General features: G+C 34.5%; 1 protein-coding gene across 10 annotated transcripts in view; it reads left to right on the forward strand.

Annotated features, from left to right (window-relative positions):
• CCDC91 (coiled-coil domain containing 91) overlaps window positions 1-18,495 on the forward strand; it is a 371,740-nt gene that overhangs the window by 304,566 nt on the left and 48,679 nt on the right. For all 10 annotated transcript variants that reach the window (XM_036866036.1, XM_036866034.1, XM_036866032.1 and 7 more), the window contains one exon: window positions 11,210-11,323. In XM_036866036.1, the coding sequence (XP_036721931.1) occupies window positions 11,210-11,323 (114 nt within the window). The remainder of the gene's footprint in view (window positions 1-11,209; window positions 11,324-18,495) is intronic.

An 18,495-nucleotide genomic window follows, 5' to 3' on the forward strand; every position in this document is an offset into this window, starting at 1 on the left:
TTTTTTTAAGTAAAAAAAAAAAAAAAAGCAGACAGACAGGACCCTAGGACAAATGATAAAAGCAAAGCTATACAGACAAAATCACACACAGAAGCATACACACTCACAAAAAGAGAAAAAGGGAAAAAAATATATATATCATTGTTCCCAAAGTCCACCTCCTCAATTTGAGGTTATTCGTTGTCTATTCAGGTATTCGACAGATGCAGGTACATCAAGTTGATTGTGGAGAATCAATCCACTGCTCCTGAGGCTGCTGGGAGGGATTTCCCTTTCTCTTGTTTGTTGGAACAGCTCCCAGGGTTCAGCTTTGGATTTGGCCCCGCCTCTGCATGTAGGTCGCCTGAGGGCGTCTGTTCTTTGCTCAGACAGGATGGGGTTAAAGGAGCAGCTGCTTTGGGGGCTCTGGCTCACTCAGGCGGGGGGGAGGGAGGGGTACGGATGCGGGGTGAGCCTGCGGCAGCAGAGTCCGGCGTGACGTTGCAGCAACCTGAGGTGCGCCATGCATTCTCCCGGGGAAGTTGTCCTTGGATCACAGGACCCTGGCAGTGGTGGGCTGCACAGGCTCCCGGGAGGGGCGGTGTGGATAGTGACCTGTGCTCGCACACAGGCTTCTTGGTGGCGGCAGCAGCAGCCTTAGCGTCTCATGCCCGTCTCTGGGGTCCGCCCTGATAGCCGCGGCTCGCGCCCGTCTCTGGAGCTCCTTTAAGTGGCACTCTGAATCCCCTCTCCTCGCGCACCAGGAAACATAGAGGGAAGAAAAAGTCTCTTGCCTCTTCAGCAACTCCAGACCTTTTCCCGGACTCCCTCCTGGCTAGCTGTGGCGCACTAGCCCCTTCAGGCTGTGTTCACACTGCCAACCCCAGTCCTCTCCCTGTGATCCGACGGAAGCCCGAACCTCAGCTCCCAGCCCCTGCCCGCCCCAGCGGGTGAGCAGACAAGCCTCTTGGGCTGGTGAGTGCTGGTCGGCGCCGATCCTCTGTGCGGGAATCTCTCCACTTTGCCCTCCGCACCCCTGTGGCTGCGCTGTCCTCCGTGGCTCCGAAGCTTCCCCCCTCCGCCACCCGCAGTCTCTGCCCGCAAAGGGGCTTCTAGTGTGTGGGAACCTTTCCTCCTTCACAGCTCCCTCCCACTGGTTCAGGTCCCGTCCCTATTCTTTGTCTCTGTTTTTTCTTTTTTCTTTTGCCCTACCCAGGTACATGGGGAATTTCTTGCCTTTTGGGAGGTCTGAAGTCTTCTGCCAGCACTCAGTAGGTGTTCTGTAGGAGCTGGTCCACATGTAGATGTATTTCTGATGTATTTGTGAGGAGGAAGGTGATCTCCGCGTCTTACTCTTCTGCCATCTTGAAGCTCCTCCCTGCCTTCAGTCTTAAAATTGTTGTCTATTTGGCAGCATGCAGAATTAAAACTCAAAAGCAGAAAAAGTCTTAGAGGGTCAATGAGGCAGGAGGCAGAGTTCATGCCTGCCAAGAGGCATACTTTCAGAACAAACTCTCAGAACAACAAAAATCTGTGTTCAGATTACCCCCAAGTCCTTGGCCAAATCCTAAATTGCATACGCAGAGTGCAAGACTCTTAAAATCCAGCAACAAAAAAGAACAGCTGAGAGGCTAAAGAGCTGACCAGGTACTTTCGGGAAATAAGGGTTGTAAGTTAAGTCTTGCAAAGGTAGAAGTGTTTTGATAAATCAAAGGCTTTCATTTGAGAATCCCTTAAAGGCCTTACTTTTTGGAATAAAGTCACAACCTGGGAATAAGGGCCCTTACAAAACAACATGTAAAAATGGCCAATAAGCATATGAAAAGGTGCTCAATATCATTATTCATGCAGGAAATATGAATTAAAATCACAAAGAGATACCAGTATACCACTGCCCTGGGTATGGATATAATTAAAGGGACCGACAAAATACCAAGCATTGACAATGATGTGGATTAATTGGACCTCTAATTCTTTTTTGGTGCGAGTGTAAATTTGCCTACTTTTTAAAAGTGTGTGGCAGTATTTACTAAGTAGCTCAACACATGTATACTCTGGCACCCACCATTTCCACAATTATGTATGCACTCAACAGAAATTAATGCTTATGCCCACTAAAAGATGTGTAAAGGAATGATAAAAGGAGCTTTCTTCATAATAATCCCAAACGGAAACTCTCCAAATATCCGTTATTGGTAGAATGGATGAATAAATTGTGGTGTATTGTTTGGAACACTACACCAAAATTAAAAGACAAACTAATGATACACTCTACAATATGGATGAATCTCAAAAATTTTGTGTTGAATAATATTTGGTCACAAAAGCATAAATACGGTGTAATTCAAATTTTATGACCTTTAAGAACAAGAAAAAGTAACCTATGGGGATAGAAATTACAATAGTTGTTGTCTATGATGGGGAGAAGCATGAGAGAACTTTCTGTGGCATTTAAGTGTTCTTTTTCTTTATCTGGGTAGTGAGTAAATGGGTGTATATGTATGTAAATATCCACTGAGTGATACACTTAAAGTTTGTGCATTTCACTGTGTATGAAATTTAAGAAGAAAGCTAAGCACAAAGGAAAAAGATTGCAGTCGTTTTTAAAATAGTTATTTACTTAAAAAGCTGTGAGAAGCATCTATAGTGTTACTTCAGAGGAAAATCATAGCCTTAAATATTTAAATTAGAAAGTAGAAAAGACTGCAAAATAATGAGCTAATTAATAACACTTCCAATTTATTAAGGAAGTTAGATAAGAAAGAATAGAATAATCCAAAGAAGATAGAAGGAAAACAATAATAAAAGTTATGACAGAAATGCATGACATAGATTAGAAAGTTTACAAATACTAAACTGTCATTTTTTAAAGACATAAAATTCACAAATCTTTCACAAGATTAATGGACGAAAGAGGAATGTTATTAATGATCATTATCAGAGGAATGAATTTTTATATAGGATAATGTAGATCCTATAAAAATTTCAGAGATGATATAGCAATATAAATAACAATACCAATCAACTGTAAAGCTTAGATGAAATGAAAGAGTACCAAGAAAAATATAAATCCCAGAACTGACGCAAGAAGAATTAGAAATGCTGAATAGTTCTGTAGCGGCTGAAGAAACTGTATCTGTAGTTTAAAAATATTCATTTATCTCTAAAAAATAAATGTAAATACTCCCCTCCCAGTAGATGGAGTCCAGTTTCCCTCCCCTTGAGTGTTGACTGGACTTAGTTGTTCATATCTAATGAACAGATTATAGAAAGGGAAAAAATGTTAACTTTATGTTAGAGACACCTGGCAGATAGCCCTTTAACCAAATGACCAAAGTTAACATTGCCAGTGATAAATTATTTTTAATGCCATGTTGCCCCTGATATGATACAATGAGAGGCATTCTTCACCTTTATGGTATTCTTCTCCAAAATTCATAACCCCAGTCTAATCATAAGGGAAAAAAAAGGCAAATCCAAATTTCTTCAAAATACCTGAAAAGTACTCTTCAACAGTGTCAATATAATAAGGAAGACTGAGAAACTACCACAGATTAGAGGAGACTAATGAGACATGATGTCTGAATGCAATGTTCTACCCTGGTTTAATCATGGAACAGAAAAAAGGCATTATTGGAAAAACTGATGAAATACAAATAAAATCTGTAATCTGTTTAATATTACTATATGATACTATTTCTTAGCTTGATAAATGTACCATAATTATGTAAGATGTTAATAAGAGAAGCTGGATTAAGGGCATATGAGCACCCTTGTACTATCGTTGCAAGTTTTCAGTAAATCTAAAATTATTTCAAAGTAAAAAAGTTTCATAATTTTTTCTAACACATATCTAGTTAAAAAGAGCAGTTTTACCTACTCCCTTGTAAAAACCACTCTGAAATGGAGCCCTAAATGAGAAGTGGAGATGACTGAGAAGACCAACGTACAATATACAGTGTACATTGTAGAAACTCCAAAAGGCTTACTCATTGGTGGCACCAGATATCTCTAGAATTGAAAATGAAGATGAAGCTTCAAATAGAAGGAAAGCTTGGAAGTCTGTTTAATAAACAGTTAGATCCCCACTTATTCTCTGCCAATTCTGGCAGAAAACTGGGATTAGTTCTCTGGAAAAAAAAAAAAAAGAAATAGAGGGTCTCTAGACCAGGGATCACCAAGCACAGTTGAACGTATAGATGCTGTAATGAAATGGGGTTGGGAGGACAGCAAGGTGAAAAGGTTTAAGCTGCTTATTGAGAACCTTGAGAACCTTAGCCATTTTTCCCATCACAGCTCTCAGAATGCTGACAACCAGACAGGAAATTGGAAGATTCTTTTCTGAGGAATCTAGTCAGCCCAAGATAAAAGACTTAAATGCATTGGTATCAGAAATTGCCCGAAGGAAACAACGCAGCCAGATTGCTCTGCTATTAAGATCACAGTGCATAAACCACAAGTGCAGCACAGAGATGTTACTCAGCATTTTAGCGCTCTACTCTTTAAACATGAGCAAATAGTCAAGTATGAACAGAGAATTGCCCATGAAAAGCAGAAAATAAAACAGATTCTATGGATATATGAAAAGTTTAAAAGACTTATTAATTTCCTCAAGAGTAAGAGAAGATTTTGCATCTACGAAACAGGAAGAGGATGCTTTTTTTTTAAGTCAAATAAAAGGATTAGAAACAAAATACAATAGAATGTTTAAAAAAACAACAACAAGAGTCAGAAGATGAAGTGATAGAAGTCTTCCAGAGAAAATTATATAAAAATTTTATTCCATTGAAGAAATGGAAAATAGGAGTGAAAAGACCAGAAAATAAGGCAATCGGTTCAGGAGGTTCATTAGCTGAGTCATAGGATTTTGAGAAATAATAATAAAAAAAGCAGAAAATAGAATGCAGGAAACAATATAATAATAATAGTAGTAGTATTAAAGTAAATCTTGCAGAACTGAAAGACGTGATTTTCTAGATTGTAAGATATGAGTTTCTAGGTAGGCCTGTAACTAAGTTTGTTGTTAAATTTTTGAAAAACAAAGGTAAAGAAAATTAACAAATGTTCTCATAAGAGAGAAAAAAATCTGTGCAAATGATGGGGAATCAGAATATAATCAGACTCCGCAATAACCTTGAAAACTGCAGATTTCCAACCTAGAAATTCACACTTAGCCAAACTATAAATTAAGTGAGGGTAGAATGAAAGCATTTTCAAGACAAAGGAGATACCAAAACAGTTCTCATGTGCCTTTTCTCAGGAATCTCCTGGAGTAGGTACTCTATCAAAACAAAGAAGTAAACCAAGAAAAAAGGATCCAGTGGTATCTAGAAAGCTGAAGATAACAGCTCAAGAGAGATGTAGCGAAACCCCTAGAAAAATGACTGAGGGAAATCCCAGAATAGACAGCTATGTAGCAGACCTAGAGAACAACCAATCCAGGTTGGAGATATGTCCACGAGATTTGTCTCCAAGAAGATAAACATAATAGAATGCCTGATATCTTTGAATATATTGAGAAGATAATTAGACAATTAGATAAGAATTTTGGAATTAATGTTTAATGCATACTCGCTTAGGCCAATATAATGTGGCTGTAGTAACATTGTATCATTTCTGAGCCCATATCTAAGAGACCTTAAAAGACCTTTCACTCTTCTTTTACAATTCTGTCCAGCTGCTATGTGAAAAATCCCGAGCTAGTCTGCAGGAGCTGGGAGCCCACAGGAAGGAGAAACAAGCCATCCTACCGTAGGCCATCCTAGTAGTAGTGGCCACATCAGACCCAGCAGTTGATTGCAGATACATGGGAGAGCCCAGCCAAGACCAAAAGAACTGTCCAGCTGAACCCAGCTCAGATTGCCAACTTACAGAATTATGAGCTAAATCAGGGATTGGCAAGCTTTTTCTGTAAAGGGCCAGATATTAAATATTTCAGGCATTTATGGGCCAAGAGGCTTAATTGATAATATTTGGTAGGAGTTTACGTTAACCCAAGAAAAAGCAGATATTCACAAATTTTTTTTATTGATGAAATTCAAAATGTAGTATTGATAATAAGGATAATTTTTCATAGTGTAGCTCTACTGGTGAGAAGAACAGAATTCTCTTTGGGGAGGATAACATTTTGCTTAATTGTGGTTCAATTAAGTATCCCTATCATCAAAAATGGTTACAAATACTCATTTATTAATGCTAATATGTAATGAGACTACATATTTCATCTTTAAGAATGTCTTTCACACAAATAGGTACTGGCAAATGTTGATATCTGTCAATGAGCATATGATTTTAATTGAGCATATTCATTAGTTGAGAAGCATCTATAGAATCAGGTTCTTCTATTAATATTTTCCATTTAGCATATCATTACAGTGCAGATTAATTATTTCCAATTGAAAGTTAGATGAAAGCTCCTCAGTTGCCCAGTGAATGGATTTTGAAATGTGGAAATTCCATTTGCAGTTGGATCAATGTGTGAAAAGCACTGATGGAGCTGTAGTGTGAGCTCATAAATTTGTGTAGGAATAGAAGTCTCACTTCTTTTTTTTAACTGTTGATGCACAGGAAGTGCATACAGCAGCTTGACTTTACTTATGATTCAGACACTCATTTTCTAAGGTGCATTTCCACAACGACGTGCAACTTTTAAAATAATACATAATTAGATAATATGCATACGTCATGTATAGAAACAAAAATTAAGTGCACTATTGCCCTAGAAAAATCTTTGATACTGTGTTTTACGGCCCACAGATCAAAATTAAATTGATTGCTGTGATTTGTTTCCCATAAATAATTTAACTGTGTTTACAATCCTTAACTAAATCGCACTGATAAAGAACAACCTCAGACCGTTTATTAAGTCACGATCCCATTTTTACTGAAATGTATGGTGGATTTAATGGATACTAAAGCATAACTATACTTTTAAGCAATGAGGAGAAATTTTTAAATCTTATACAAAATGTTATATAAGCTTCTAGCCCTAAATGACATTCATCATGACATATTTAATTGTAACAGTATAGAAACTGATCCCAGTCATTCATTTTTTAAAAATGAGGATGTAGAACTCTTTCTTCCACACTTAAAAACTAGTTATATAATCGTTTGGATGTGATTTCTTGCACATATTTTATTTTTAGACAAAAAAATATTTATGATGAGAAGTGTTAACATATATTTTAACAAACAAACCATAACACATATGCAAATGGATATTTTTCCCTCCAAACTGTTTATTTTAGAGCAGTGCTTCTCACCTGGAGGGGATCCAGTGAGCAGATGCCAAGTATGCTGCTTATAACAGGACTCCCACCTCCACCCCCAGCAAGGAATTGTCAGTAGTACCAAGGTTGAGAAACCCTGCCCTAGAGAATATATCACATCCCAGGGGTTTGGCCATTACTAAAATATCCCGGAAAATGTTCTTTCAGAATTGTCTTGTTTGAATATACTCATTGGTGGCAAATCTTCATCTCTTGTGAGGTGTATTTTATTTTAGACTAATTCTCATGACTCATAGGGACAATTTAGTTCATTCATGGAATTCAACAAAACATGCAGGCAGATATTTACACACACTTGAATATGCACACAAAATTCATTCATCATTTCTAAGTAATTGAGAATTTGGGCTGGTTAGAAAATGTAAGGCTTAAACTTTACTTTTGTATGATATTCAAAGATATTTATTGACAAGTAGTATTTATTCATTTTTTTTCATTTTTATTTTATATTGGAGTATAGTTGATTAACAATGTTGTGTTAGTTTCAGGTATACAGCAAAGTGATTCAGTTATACATATACATGTATCTATTCTTTTTCAAGTTATTTTCCCATTTAGGTTATTACAGAATATTGAGCAGAGTTCCCTGTGCTATACAGTAGGTACTCGTTGGTTATCTGTTTTAAATATACAGTGTGTATATGGATTTCACAACCTTGACTGTCACCTAACTCCCAACTGGGGAGGAGAGAATCAAGGAAACTTTCTTTGTAAATGTTCTTCTTCAACTCAAAAATTAGGAAAGGAGGATCCTCAAAAATGTGGACTGAGCAGACAGTGTAAACTTGCAGCCCCTTCCCCCCTAAAAAAAATGTTAACTGAAGAACATAGTAGCTAACTCTTCATGTTTTTTCTGGATATATCCCTTTTATTTAAATTGATCCTTTTGCCTTCAACCAAACAGATCTAGTCAAATTTACTTATATGACCCTTACTAGATAGAAATTCTGGTTGATATTCAGTATGATATGGATTTATCTTTTATATTCAAATAATCCAGGTCTATAGTAGTTTTAAAATTATAAAACCCTTGAAAACCAAGGATTTCTGTAAGTTGGCTGTTGGCAAAACCTGTCTGGAACTAATGTGAAACTTATACTTTTAATTTACCCACATAGTGTGAACATTCATACCCTTCACTGAAGAACTATTCATGTGTTTTATTTCAGAGGGCTTAGTAATATATGCACTACTTTTTGCCTTTATAAAATCTGAAAATTTTCAAATTCCAAATTAGTAAGTATGAAACCAATAGAAATTGTAATAGTAGATGCTTTTATTTTAAATAATCTTTTTTTGTCCTTTTTTTTTCCAAAAATTACTGTAGTTTTTCATAATGACATATCACCTCACACCAGTCAGAATGGCCATTATCAAAGTCTACAAATAATAAATGCTGGAGAGGGTGTGGAGAAAAGGGAACCCTCCTACACTGTTGGTGGCAATGTAAATTGGTGCAGCCACTGTGGAAAACAGTATGCAGGGTTCCTTAAAAAACTAAAAAGAGTTACCATATGATCCAGAAATCCCACTCCTGGACATATATCCAGAGAAAACTCTAATTTGAAAAGATACATGCACCCCAGTGTTCATAGCAGCACTGTTTACAATATCCGAGACATGGAAGCCACCTAAATGTCCATTAACAGATGAATGGATAAAGAAGATGTGGTATATATATGGAATATTACTCGGTCATAAAAAAAATGAAATAATGCCATTTGCAGTAACACAGATGGACCTAGAGATTATCATATTAAATGAAGCCAAATAGAGAAAGACAAATACCATATGATATCGCTTATATGTGGAACCAAAAAAATGATACAAATGAACTTATTTACAAAACAGAAATAGACTCACAGACATAGAAAGAAAACTTACGGTTACCAGAAGGGACAGGGAGGAGGCATAAATTTGGAATTTGAGATTAACAAATACACACTACTATATATAAAATAGATAAACAATAAGGACCTACTGTATAGAACAGGGAACTATATTCAATATCTTGTAATAACCCATAATGGAAAAGAATCTGAAAAAGAATAGATATATGTATACGTATAACTGAATCACTTGGCTATACACCTGAAACACTGTAAATCAACTATGCTTCAATAAAAAATTAAACATAAAAAATACTATAGTTTTTTGACTTTAATCTTTTCAGATAATCATGGAAACAACTTTGTATTTTATTATTTCATCAATGGAACTGAAGCTTAATGTACTTAGTGATAGAAAATAAAGAGTAACAATTGTCAAAGTCTTATTATAGGGCTTTTGAGATTTGTGACTTAACTTTATATATTAGGGAGGGAATCCAAAAAATTATGAGTCTACCAATATTAAAGTGGAAAGAGGACACAATCAAGCAAATGATAAGAGCTAATATGTATATTGCTAATATTTCTATGAAAAATGCTGCATATCACATAATCTTTTTAAATGCAGAATAAAGTTAGATATGATTATCCCTTAAATAAGCGAAGATTTAAAAACTGGTGAGACTAAATGTAATCAAGGTTGCAAGAAAACAGCTATTCTCATGGGCTGCTTATGGGAAAAAATTGTACAAAATGTCAAAAGCTGTAAGAGAGCTCAAAAATTATATCCCTTGGGCAACATGATTCTACCTCATGAATTGAAATTAAGGAAGTATCTAATATGCACCACAAAGTTACATATATGGATGCTTGTCACTGCTTTATTAAAAACAACCAAAATATCCATGAATAAATATTAGTAAAATAAATTATTATACATCCCAGTAATGAAATATAAAATCATAAAAGAATATATAATTACTTTAAAATATTCAAAATGTATTTTAAATGAAAAATGCCAGAGTTAGAAAATAGTATGTACAGTTTGAGTCCCATCCTCTTTATACCCAATTTTGTATGGGTGTGTGTTTGTTTTGTGTTCATATTTTTATGTATTTACTAATTTTCTATAGTAAATATATTCATAATAGAAAATTCTTACTACTTCATATTTTCTAGATTTTATATATATATATGTATATATTGATATATATGTGTCTGAAATTAATTGGGAAAAACTAAACAAAAACATATATACACTACAAAGTGAAGGGTCCTCAAGAATAACAAAATAAAGGAAATACAACTGAGAAATTTCAAGGCATTTTCTAATTGATAACCTGTTCAAAAAAAGGATGATACCTTTGTAGACAAGTGGAAGTTATAGAAGTTTGTTGCATTCTTCCAATCCATGAAATGCTATTTTAGCAGAAAATATTTCCTGGTTTTTGAGAAGTGTTACATTTCTTTTTCAGAATTTTAGCCTTCTTTATCTGAAAATTTGAACTCTCTCAGGGTTCTTGATTGCTATTTCAGTAAAATGGGGAATATCACTTTTTCACTAGATTTCTCATTTCATATATTAGCACACAGGGTAGAATTCTTACCTCTCATTCATGGTGTCCAGCTCTCAACATCTTAACCTGGCAGAAGAACTAAACTAGCTGTAAATCTTACCACCCAGACCACACTTGATTATTGTATGATGGGAAAATTAAATGTGAATAAAACAGCCTAGAGCATTAGGGTGTTCTTGGAAGAATAAACACAAGTTGGAAGTCTTATGTGGACAGTGCAAAGTACAGGAAAGCAATCAATCATGTAAACATCAAATGAAAGGTTGGTAAGGAAGCCATTGGAGTCTGTCAGGCGCTCCCTGCAATAAATGGCTTACTCCATTTCTTTTCCCTTTCACTCAGTTTAGAAAAATGAATTCTGTGGAATCTCTAACAGAACCCAAAAGATTTCGTAAGTTCTTATTCCTGTTTAAAGGTATGCTTTGAACAGAATAAGCTCAACCCACTGAAGAGGGTTTTTAGTTTATATAAAATGGGCACAAACATGTCATAGCACATACCTCCCTGACTTTTTTCATCCTCCCACAAACAGGAAACTGTTAAGGCAGCAATAATAGAAGAGCAAAAGCGAAGTGAACAGGCTGTGGAAGAGGCAGTGAAGAGAACAAGAGATGAATTGATAGAGTATGTAAAGGAACAGAAAAGGGTAAGTATCCCCTGAAGGGTTTTAATTTGTGCTTCCACAAACTGAAGCATTGGCTTCGGTACAATGATATGAAATTTTAAAATATTTAAAATGTCCTTTGTCATCTAATTTAGGAATCTTCATCTAAGATTATTTTTCTGATATAATTTTATATTCTAATAGTTAATGTCTATAAACATAAATTCCATCTGTCAACAAAAAAAGCACACTGAATAATTTCTTGCTGGATTCCTAGAAATGACCTATAGCATTTTCAATTTAACTTTACACTTGCGAAGAAAGTAAACAGTTATAGACTTTTAGTTTTTTGGCCATAAGTTTGTTATTTCTTATAATATTTGTCAAAATTTTATGCACTCGTTAGGCCTTCGGACTGGGTTAACGCCACTGTGGTTCTAATAGATTTTATTACGGTTATCAAATTAAGGCTCTTCTGCCATAGTTCCATTTCAAAAACAAAATTCAGAATGTGCTTGCTTGTCACAATTCAGAATGCCTATTGGAGCTTTACAAAATAAACATCATTTCAGTACAATGTGGTTTTATTAATATGTGAGTCTGAGCAGTGGCCGGAAATAATGGACTTAATAGCTTAATTTGTAGCTTTTTCAACAAATCTTTATTCTTCTTAAGTAGTATCCAAGATGAGAAACACTTCGGATGACATGTTTAATGGTAATCTCTGTAATAAGCATATTATATTACAGTATATTATATAACAAATTATATGGTGAATTTTCTCACACACTATTTTATGTCTCATTTATATATTTAGTATAACATGTTATATATTATAAAGTATCATATTTAAAGACTATATATTATACAATATATAGTATTATATAATATAGCATAATAAAATTATAAATAAAACATAAAACATAGTGTGTATGAGGATATTTGACACAATTAATTGGTGGTCAAAATGACAAATAAAAGATTATTCTTCAGTTGACAGTTAAGTAGAAGACTAGGAGTGTCATAAAAACTCATGATACCACTTTAGTTCCATACTCTTAATTTGAAGCCAAGTTTGGTATGATACAAAGGAAATTCTTTCTTTTTTTTTTTTTTTAATTAATTAATTTATTTATTTATGGCTGTGCTGGGTCTTCGTTTCTGTGCCAGGGCTTTCTACAGTTGCAGCGAGTGGGGGCCACTCTTCATCGTGGTGCGCGGGCCTCTCACTGTCGCGGCCTCTCTTGTTGCAGAGCACAGACTCCAGACGCGCAGGCTCAGCAGTTGTGGCTCACGGGCCCAGTTGCTCTGCGGCATGTGGGATCTTCCCAGACCAGGGCTCGAACCTGTGTCCCCTGAATTGGCAGGCAGATTCTCAACCACTGCGCCACCAGGGAAGCCCCCAAAGGAAATTCTTACCCGTCAATAGCTACCATTAGGTTTCAACAAAGCAGAGTTTGTCAGCAGAGTAAAAAATTGCTAACTAGGCTTTTCAGATAACTTAACCACTCACAGAAGCATTTCATATGCGATTAGATCTTTGGGCACATTATCTCAAGGTGTTTTTAAAAGCAGTTTCACCCAAACAAATTCCTGATGAGTGCATGACCTTCTGAAGAGAAAATTCTGAGCCAGATATAGTCAACTGACTTTTCAGGAAGTGATATATTCCCAGAAAACTCCTATTTTTATATGTATCCTCAAGGAGTTTATGTTAAATAACCTAGTTCAGAAGCAGTCATACAAGAAAGGAATTATAGATGCTTTCCACATACACACAGGAATTGTGATAGTGAAAGAACACAGACTTGAAATAAATTCAAGAAGTCTTGTGGATGTATCCTTTTGGTTTTTTTTTTAAACGGAAGTATAGGTGATTTACAGTGTTGTGTTTGTTTCAGGTGTACAAGAAAAGTGATTCAGTTATACATGTATTTTATATATATATATATATATATATATATATATATATATATATATAAATACTTTTTCAGATTCTTTTCCCTTATAGGTTATAACAAAATATTGAGTATAGTTCCTTGTGCTACACTAGGTCCTTTTGGTTATCTATTTTATATATAGTAGTGTGTATATGTTAATCCCAAACTCCTATGGATGTATCCTTTTTTAACCATCTTTTCTTAATAATACATGGCCAATTCTTACTTGAGCACTAAATTTGGACAAGAAATTATGTAATATAACAAACCCATTCGTAGGAGTATCTTAGATGAATATTTCTTTGATCAAAATGGAAATTTTTTCTTAAAAAAAACCTTTAAAATTGTGTATTACTTTCCTCTCAAAAGAAGTTTTGTGGCTGCCATAAGAAACATTTAAAATGAGAGCAGGAAATGCCTTTACAGGAGTTACCTGCCCCCTGTGTGAGGTAAATTAGCCCTTGAAGAGAACTGACAATGAACTCTGCCATTTAATCTGTGTTCTTGCAAATCATATTAAAGGATTAGTATCTGTTTATGTTAGATAAACTAGTTATCACATTTAGAAATGTTCATTAAATAACAACAAAATCATGACAATATTACATTCTATGTGCACCAGAGTTCCACTTCTCTATGCTTGTTCCTTTATATGTTAAGAACTATAAATTTAATACCTGCCTTCCAGAACAGCTGTGAGATAATACATGTAATAAAATAGAACAGCTAGAGTATGGTCTCAATATATATGTACATTATTGAAGAAAAACAGAAAAGCCTAGTAGCATTATTTTTTGCTAATTAAAAGTGTGCTTTTCAGATTAACATTTGGCATTCTATTTCCTCTGAGGTTTACAACATGATTCTAATAGTTTATTCCATTCTTGTTACTAGATTCACAGAAGATTAAAACTGATTTAATCACTATATTAATAGGAAGTTTATTACCACCACTTTGGGATTTGAGAGTTTTTTAAATAACACATATTGTGGAATACTTTTAATATTTGAATGTTTCCATCTCTCCAAACAGAAAAGCTATAAAAAAGGAAAGTGGATAAAATATTTGAAATGAAAGCACCAACCAATTACTAGATCTCTTTTTTATATAACTTTTTAAAAATTAAGATTCTCTATACTCTGTTTCTTTTCCAAAATGGATTTCAGTGTTTCAAGTTAATTTTTATGAATTTTGGGGGCTTGGAAAATTTTCATACACGCACAGAAAAGACATCTCATAACTTATAAAGTAATATTTAGAAGAAACAGAAGGGTTTTTTTAGCAAATTCATAATCTTTTTTCTGCTTCCAAAAGACTAAATTAGGGCAACTCATCTCTACTTCTTCCTTTGTAAGATGGATTTCTGTTTGCATCAGAGAAGAACACTTTTCCAGAACAAAAATTTTCCTTTCTCCTCTCCAGCTTTTTTTAACTAGAGAGTCAACTTGAGATTTTCAACATTAGACACCTCAAAAGCCCTGTAGACCTTGGTTCCAACTGGGCTTACATTCCAGTCTGTGAAGTAATCATCCCCTCTTGAAATTTTCCAAAATCTTTGTAAGAAGAAGTCTAATGTTGTGTTAGTTTCTGTCTTTATATGTCTTTTGTCCTAACCAATCTTTGCTTTGATATCATTTTACCCTTACCAAATTCACTAAAAGACTGAAATGAAGACTCTTTTCTCTACATCTTTTCCTTCAGTCTTTTACTTTTAAAAGACAGAGAAACAGAATGAAAAATCTGAAATGCTTAACTTTTCAAATAACTTATAATTTATCCTACAATATTAAATGCAGTAGAATTACAAATCACCACAGAGGATAACATTGCTTTTTCTGGGTATCTACAATCAACAAGTTTTTAATCAGTGATCCAATCCTTTTGAGTATTACAATTATACTCAGAATTAGAATTAGAATTAGAATAGGATTAAAATTAGAATTATACTGAGAAAATGTTTTACTTTTAAATGCCATTTACCAGGGGTTTTTTGTATCAAATCAATAGGGATGTCCCTGAACTTTGTAAATACTCACATTCATCTGGTCTAAACATCTTAGACAGGACAAAGGGGCTACTTATACCTATACTACCTATGTACTAATTATGTGAATCATAATTTACACTGAAATTGCATCCTAAATTATTTACTAAGTTGGTTACATGGTACTTATACTGTTACTCCAAGTCCTAATAACAATCAAAGGTTAAGTGTAATCAAATCCAAACAAAGAGAGCTTTTTAAATGATCAACCAGAAAAATAATTCAAATTAATAATGGATCTGTTTCAGTGACTATCTTATAAGTGCCTTTCTTATAGGTATTTTAAATGATAGTATTAAAAACTCCTCTGTAAGATCTATCTTGTTAAACCCAGAAAATAAAATTATTATATTGAGTTCACAAATTTAGTATGAAACTAAAAAGCCAAAGTTTTGCAGTCTCAGTTCTCATAATTTTTTCATTAGTTGATAGAAATTGTCTCATTTTTTAATGAATTTAGAAATTTCCATTATAATTTGTATAATAGAGAGGGAAAGGTAAACAGGAAAACCTAAAAAGATTTTAAAATACACTCAATTCATCTGAGAATCAGCTAGGTATCCCCAAGTGTAGTGATTTATATTTAACAACAATAATATGTTTTATCAAAATTAAATTTTTTGTTTCAAACTCTCTTGAATCATTACAAGTTCTAGATTAAGGGGTTGCAAATATACCCCATGGGTCAAATTTGGCTTGCTGTTTTTATAAATAAAGCGTTATTGAAACACATAGCCACATCCATTCGTTTATGTGCTACTCTTTGGCTGGTTTCATGCTGCAACAGCAGAGTTGAGTAGTTCAGAGAGACCATGGGGCCTACATAACCTAAAATATTTGCTATCTGGCCCTTTACAGAAAATCGTTTGTCAACTCCTGTTCCAGGCTATCAAAATAATCTTGAGGAGAAAATTTCTTCCTGTCAGCCCTTTAAAATATTTATTCTTTCATTATGCCTTATTGTAACTAGACAATTGAAATTCCTAAGGTGCTGTTCTGGAAAAGATTTCTTGATATTAATTGCCAGATAAGGCATTATAATATTTTAGGCCTCGTCATTAGTGACATAAACTTTATTTTAGACTAAAGGAGGTTGTAGGAAAACGAGATGGGAAAGACCACATCCCTTGACACTTCCCTAGGGAGGAAGAATTTGTGGTTGAAAATGACCTGTGGCCCTTGGATTAGAATGAAGTGTTCCAACCCATCCCACAAGTTAAGAGTGTTACACATGAGCTTGCTATGAGGGAGGAAGTGTGAATAACATTCAGCAAGCAACAACTACTCACAGCCAAGCAGTGATTCCTAAAAAATAAAATCCCATCCAAATGTAATAAAAGATTATTTTTTTTTCCTCTTAAGAACCAGAATTATGGCCTGTATTTTCTAAATCACCTCCAGGAAAATAATCTTCACATTAGAGGATCCTTTTAATTTAGATCTTTAAAGAGGAGTAAGGAGCAATTATCTTTACTTCAAAGTTTTTGTGGTCAAAGCATTGTTATAATTTCTTAATTCTAAAAGGATTCATTTAATCCAGGTTTTCTACAATATTCTTGAGTGTTTGCATCTCAAACTGTTTAATAAAAGGCAATATTTGGCCAAAATGAACTCTCTTTAGTTTCTGTTCAGTTATACAGTTACTTGAATTAAACATGATTTCAAGACAAGTTATTTAATATCTTGTGGTGCCTTACTTTTTTCTTCTTAATAATTTGGGAGTTGGACGAGCTGGTCTCTAATGCCTCTTACAGTTCTAAACTCTGTTACAACTGTGAGTAACATTTTCCTTGACAGATGATGAATCTCCACAGGGGTTTTTAGTTCTTGGTATAAATCACTTGCATCATAGTAGTTATTTTGTGCATAATTTATACATCAGTGTAGGGAGGTGACACTTTCCTGGCATTCCCCAACCTCCGGCACCTGCTCATCCTAATCGATTGGCCTTGCTTCTGCTTGTCCTGGGGCAGGCTGTAGAGTTGCCTATGCAAGATGCAGCTCAGTAGCAATTCAGCATCTGCCCTTGTAACTTTTGCTTTGGGTCTCATATTAGAAAATGCTTTTATCTGACCAAGGCATATTAAAATGAATAACATACCCTCACACTCAATTGTTGTCTGTACTTTCAGTTGTGCCTCATTTTTTGATGCCAAAGGGAATTTAAAGATTTATATAAGTATGATCTAAAAAGTTACTATTTTTCAATCTCATACTCTTCTTTGAAAGCTTATTTCATACAGTATACTTTAAAATCAAATTTATTGCTGTTTTTCACTTTCTATTTTAACAGTCTTCTTGATCCTCTTTCTTATTCTGCTGGACTCACTTGCATAAGAATCACCTTGAAAGAACTTACTTTGGTGAGGCAAATCTATTGACCATTTCCATTTCAACAGTGGGTAACTGAGAAAAGATACTATAGACATAGCTTAATGCTTAGATTAAGTTTCCATTATTCCTGTTTCAGGGAATAAAACATACATTCCAACTTAAAATGAAAATGAAAATTTATGCATTTGCACTTAAGAACTAGTTCAGCACAGCAATTAATGTACTCTTCTTTAACTGGTCTTTGGGATAGCAGTTTTGTTTAAAACAAAGCAAAACTTCTAAATCAAAGTACAGTAAGTATAAATACTTTAGTTGGAGTCAATTAGTATCTAAAAACATTCATTCTCTGTTTTTGTGTAATTAAAATGTTCATCTAAGTAATTAATCACTTCTTGAATTATTACAGTGAATTAGCTTTATTCTTCATTAAAAGGTTTTAGCTTTTTCTTAGACATTCAGATGACTTCTCCTTTCCTGCAATATACTAAAATTCTTAAAATTCAGATGGTGGTAAGAATTGATTCAAATCAAAGACAAATCAATAAAATCAAAGTGTCAGCTTTGAGTCATAGGCCATGGAATTTAGGAGTTGATATGCCTGATGGGTATGCTATCATTGAAGGCCTGTAGTTAGATGTAGCTTCTTGAGATGGGCCCAAGTGAAGAATAGCTAGGTAGCTCATGATGTAAATGGTGAGCAGCTGGTGTAGAAGGAAAACCAGAGGTCAGACCTAGAGGAAGTGAAGTGGTAGCTATCAGAGGCCCCCATATTGAAATGATGATGACAGCGATAACGGCTAATACTTATGTAGCATTTACTAAGTTTCAGGCACTAGTCTAAGGATATTATCATTTAAGAGTGTGTGTATGTATTCATTACTCTCAATAGTATTAT

The sequence above is a fragment of the Balaenoptera musculus genome, chromosome 10, assembly GCF_009873245.2.
Source record: "Balaenoptera musculus isolate JJ_BM4_2016_0621 chromosome 10, mBalMus1.pri.v3, whole genome shotgun sequence".
Lineage (NCBI taxonomy): Eukaryota > Metazoa > Chordata > Mammalia > Artiodactyla > Balaenopteridae > Balaenoptera > Balaenoptera musculus.